We start from the raw sequence: 5,175 nt of genomic DNA on the forward strand, positions 1-5,175 counted from the left end.
TGTGTGTGTGTGTGTGTGTGTGTGTGTGTATGTTTGTAAGACTTGCAATGTAGTCCAGTCTGGTCCCACTTTCCTCCCAAGTTATAGGAGTATGACCACATTGGATCTATGCAGGAATGGGGATGGAACTCAGGGCTTTCTGGACACTAGAGAAGGTGTTTTCCAAATTCTCGACTGATAGCAGTAGAGAGGCCAGCCCAGGAGTCATTCTTACTGATACACGAATAATCTGATGGACTCTTTCATCTTTCATGCGGGGCTCATCAGCAGAACCCTCCTCCACGCCTGCCTCTGTCATCCAAGCTGCTTGTCTCTCCTCTGTCGAGGCGTTAATCCTCTCTGCATACTAATGAACTGCTTATCCCACTAAATGTGAGAATTTTAAGCAATCATAGGCTTGAAGTGGGCTGTTGATGGTGGCTCCTAGGGTGAGAACAAGCCACGACTCAGAAAGACAGGGGGACCCGGATGCAGAATGATAGCTGCAAAAAAAAAGGGGGTGTCTGTGGATAAGAGAAGGGGAGCCTGAGTCTGCGTGGGGAAGGAGGAGGGGACTCCCAGATCTAGCCGGTCAGCCTGGCTCCAGCCAAGCCGGCTGTTTCCTGCCCTGGCTGACCCCCCACCCCGGAGCGGGACCCAGGCAGGGCAGTGAGGAAGGGCAGGGGGTGGGGAGCACTACTTGCGGCAGGAAGATAAGTGCACGGGGACAAGAGGTCATCACGGGTCTCCCGCGCCCGCCCGCTGGGGTGTGTGCGCGCGCTTAGGGTATTTGGCAGACTCCCAGGTACCCCTACCTCAGAGTTTCCAGACCCTGTACTAATTACCTTAAATTAAAGTCTCCGTACCGCAGCCCTTAAAGGACCGACTTCGGTAGCAGCACCTCTCTCATCCAACCATCCTGTGCCCCGCACTCACAGTGCCCTGATTTAGATGGGAGACCGTCTTTCCTGGCCCCTCCCCTCAAACTGATGGATGAGAGGGGGTGCTAGCAAATGAGAGGAAGGGCCCTCCCAGCCATCCCGAGGGCCCCCAGGAGCCAGACAGGAAACAGCCTCAGGAAAGAGCCACAACGGTTCCTACCCCCGCCCTGGAGGTCAAGGCTGCAGGCGGTGGGGAAGTGTCCCCCTCCTTTAAAAAAAAAAATGAAATGAGGTGTTACGGAGATCCGTCACCCTCTCTGACACTCCTGCCTTTTATTTACATTTTCTATACTTATTTAGGTTTCAAACCACTTTCTCCAGCGTTGGGCTGCGCGCACAGTGGATCTCCAGGACTTAACGTGCACGCAATGATTGTGTGAGCGCTCTCTCCGGAGACATACAAACTGGGATTATTGCTTGAGGAACGGAGATCCGTTGGGAAGCTCTCCATACCCAAAAGCAAAGTTTTAACCTTCTCCTCCCAAATGCAATCCCCTGCTCCAACTAGGTGGCAGGGGGCGCATCCAGATGTAGAATCTCAGGTCCCGCTGCAAGGTCAAAGCAGGCTTTGTGTGTGGGGCATTCACATTTACGCACACATCTGTGAGGCCTGGTAGGTTCAGACCAGTCCTGAGGATTCCTGGGGTACTGCCCCAACATGCACAATCAGGGGTAGTAGGCATGGGACACGCAGCACCCCTGGACAGTCCCTAAGTTCCACACATGCCGCCCCTCCCCCTCTTGCAAACTTTCTCCTAACTTCCCGACAGGCTCAGTTCGGGCGCCCCCCCCTCATGAATTATTCAGCAGCATAGGAACCAATCAGCTCCCCTGCCCACCCCCTCCCAGAGAAACCCGGGCTCCAGGGTGTTGGGAGATGGGGCGGGGGGAAACTCTGACATGGGACTGTCTCCGCCTCCTATGCGCCCCTCCCTCCTAGGCCAGGCGCCGCCCGACTCAGTCTCGACTCGGCCCAGCCCTGGCCCAGCCTGTTTCCCTCCCTCCTGCTCCGTTCCCACTTGGCTTCTACCTTCCCTGACCGCGACCGGCGCACTCAGCCCGGCGGCGCGACAGCCACCAACCACTCCAGGGAGCGTGAGAGACCGCGAGCAATCGGCCCACCCCAGCCAGCCAGGGCGGGACCCCCGAAGCTCCGAAGGGACCCCTAACTCTCAGCCACGTTCCGATCTCCGCCCGCCCAGCGACGGCCACTGCCAGGACGTCCCCCCTCAAGGCTGGCCTCCCCGCGCGCGCGCGCTGCGGCGGGGACGTGGGGGCCGCACCTGAGCGCGGGTGCCTGGCGCGTCCGCATGGGCCATCGCTGAGAGGCCCTCGACGGAAAGTCCCAGCAGCAGAGTCGGTGTGCACCCGCCCAGGGGAGGGTCAGACCTGGGGGGGCCAGGGCCCCCCAAACTCGGATCGCATTCAGCCAAAGTGAGGCGGCGCCATGGAGCTCCGAGCGCTGCTGTGCTGGGCTTCCCTCGCCACCGCTTTAGAAGGTGAGTTTCCCCGGGGGTGCCCCCTGTTCTTGGGGGTCCCCAAAGTTGTGCCTCAGAGTGCAGAAGCTGGTCTCTCCGTATCCCAACTCCGGTACCCCTTAAACACTTCGGACCAACAGCACTAGAACGGGAGGGGGCGGGGAGGAGGCGGCCTGGCGGGGAGTGGGGTTTTTCTTTTGTTTGGGAAAGAGATGGAGTCGAGAGCTCAGACCCGGGACCTTCCCTTACCCAGCCTGCTAAATTCTCAGTCCTGATGCCAAAGGGCCGTGACAGCCTTCCTTTTCCTGTCCACCCTAATGTTCAAAACTATCCCCCAAAGTTTTTATCCCCTCTCCACCTCTGGCTAAACTCCAGGGGAAAGTTCCCGAAGGGGTACTTGCAGGCGAGGCAGACCCCAGCTAGGCCGTAAAACGACCCCCCACCTCCAGTTCCCTAGCATTCATTCACACCTGGACTCCACACCCCAAGTCAGGATGGCCCCATCTGCAGCCCCACTCTCCAACTCCCAAGTGGCTGGCCAGGCTATCGACCTCGTGCCGACTCTTTTCTTGTTCTCAAGGCTGTACCCCAACCTTTTACATGCCAGGTAGACCTCAACTTTTCCCAAGGCTGAGGCTTTCTTCCAGCCATGCAAGCCCGCAGAAACTGCCTAACACCGGCCTGTGTCGCCCTAATTCACCCCAGCTGGCCGCCTCCTAGCCCGCCTCGGATTTCTGTTTTTTTTTTTCCCCCTTCAGTATTCCTCTCCAAGTGCCTCTTCAGATCTGTGAGCCCCTAACTCCACAGTCCCTCTTGGGGCTGCACAGGACTCATAACCCCCCCTTCCCTGCCTCCCTAATCTCTTTCCAATGAATGTGGCTCCCCCCACAACCTCCCTGGCTGCTTAGAATCAAAGGAGTATCTGGGGAGCGGGCCATGGGAGTGGGGGAGATCTCTCGCTGAAGCAGCGATGGAATCAAAGGCGCTCCCGCCAGGCTGGGCAGTGCCGTCCTGGCTGATCAAAGTGTGGGAATGGGGTGAGAACAGACTTTGGGCTCCTGGAGAGGAGGAAGTCAAATGGGCAGAGCACCCATGAAGTGTGTTCTGGAGGGAAGGACGTGCCAACAGGAAATGCCCCCTCCCTCGTGCGCGTTACCTGAATGATTCTCAAGCCCTTGCCCCTACACCTGTGCCAACTGCGTTTATTTTTACTGTTATTTTGCCCAGCCAAAAAAAAAAAAAAAAAAAAAAGAAAAAAAAGAAAAAAAAAGCAGTTCTTGTTTCCCTATTTTAACAGGTGACAAACTAAACACGTTAAATGTTTAGGGCCTCGGGCCCTAAAGGAGGTGTAAACAGGGAGAGGGGTGGGGGGTGGGGGAGGAAGGGGCGACGACCCGGAAATGGAGCCCTGGAGGGATGGAGGTGAGAGGTGGGTCTGGGAACCGGTGGACTGAAGTGAGCTGGAGGCAGACTGGTGTGATGTAGGTGCCGGGGGAAAGTGAGTCTGGGTTCAGCGCCGCAGGCAGGCTGAAGCGCAAGCAGCCTGTTGCACAGACAGTGTGTAAATTGGAGACAGGAAAACGCTGTCCAGGCTGGAACAATGGAGGGTGGGGACGGCAGCCTCTATCCACCCCCTTCCCAGAACCGTGGGCATCCTGTCCTCAACACGTTCTGCTGTCTCCTGCCACCCAGTAGAGGGGCCCCTAGGCTTTGCCTCCGGCTGCTCAGGTGCCTGCCTGCCCCTGACACCCGGAGACAGCACCGGGAACTTTGAGGTGATGCCTCCCTCAGCCACCCTAACTCCTGGCGCTCCTCACTCAAAGCCAAAGGGGAGGGCGGGACCTGCTCCCAGGTGTTCTGCTGGCTCCCCTGGAGGCCCACACTCAACGCATGTGGTTCCCAGACTCCTGCCCCCTCCCAGGTTGCCTACCCTCGCGGGGGGGGGGGGGGGGATTCCCCAGCCCCCTCCCTCCAGTCCGTCCCTCCCTCCTTCCCCATCTTGTTGTCAGCGATCTCTGCACCCGGGTCAGCACCATGTCTGCTCCCCTCAAATGATCCCAGAGCCCCCTCCAGGTGTGTTCACACACAACTCCCCACCCCTAAACTCTCCTGCTTTTTCTCCTAACCAAGTCCAGGTGTGGTGAGGTCTCTGCTGGTGCTGAGAGAGCGAGCGGAGCAGGCAGGGAACCCAAGAGTCCAGGCTTCCAGAACTTTTTTCCCTGGAGGTAGCAAATGGGGGAGGTGCACTGCCTCAGGCATCACCTTGAAGGACTGCGTGTCTGGTGTGAAAAGGGGGGTCGGGACTGGGATGGAAGCCAATTTTGGCACTTAGGAAAACAGGGAGTGTGGAGCCTAAGACAGGCCTGTAGGAAACCTTAGCCTGGACCAGCAATTCTCAGCCCCAGGGGGCAAGGCCAGGACCTGGTTTTGTCCTGGTTTTTGTTTGTTTGTTTGTTTGTTTGTTTCCAGACAAGATCTCATGTAATTCAGACTAGGCACAAACTCACTATGTGGTGGGGTCTGGTCTTGAACTCTTGATCTTTCTGTCTCCACCTCCCAAGTGCTGGGATTACAGGAATGTGCTACCAGGCCCAGAACTTTCTTTTCTTTTTTCTTTTTTTTTAATTTTGCAATGCTGGGGGTGAAGCCTGGAACCTGACCACACAAAGCAAGCGCTCCAGCTGCGGCCTGCCCTGGCTTCCCTGAGAGCAAAAGCTGAGAGTCAGCCCAAGAGTAGCTGATGATTCTCCTCCTCCTCCTCCTCCTCCTCCTCCTCC

At 57.4% G+C, this 5,175-nt stretch overlaps 1 protein-coding gene across 1 annotated transcript in view; it reads left to right on the forward strand.

Moving 5' to 3' along the window:
* The first annotated feature begins 1,902 nt into the window (after positions 1 to 1,902).
* Positions 1,903 to 5,175, forward strand: part of Ephb4 (EPH receptor B4) — a 25,694-nt gene continuing 22,421 nt past the window's right edge. Inside the window, exon 1 of the mRNA XM_029533877.1 lies at positions 1,903 to 2,419. Within this exon, the coding sequence (XP_029389737.1) occupies positions 2,368 to 2,419 (52 nt within the window). The 5' untranslated portion in view covers positions 1,903 to 2,367. The remainder of the gene's footprint in view (positions 2,420 to 5,175) is intronic.

The sequence above is a fragment of the Mus pahari genome, chromosome 23 (genome assembly GCF_900095145.1).
Source record: "Mus pahari chromosome 23, PAHARI_EIJ_v1.1, whole genome shotgun sequence".
NCBI classification, from domain to species: domain Eukaryota; kingdom Metazoa; phylum Chordata; class Mammalia; order Rodentia; family Muridae; genus Mus; species Mus pahari.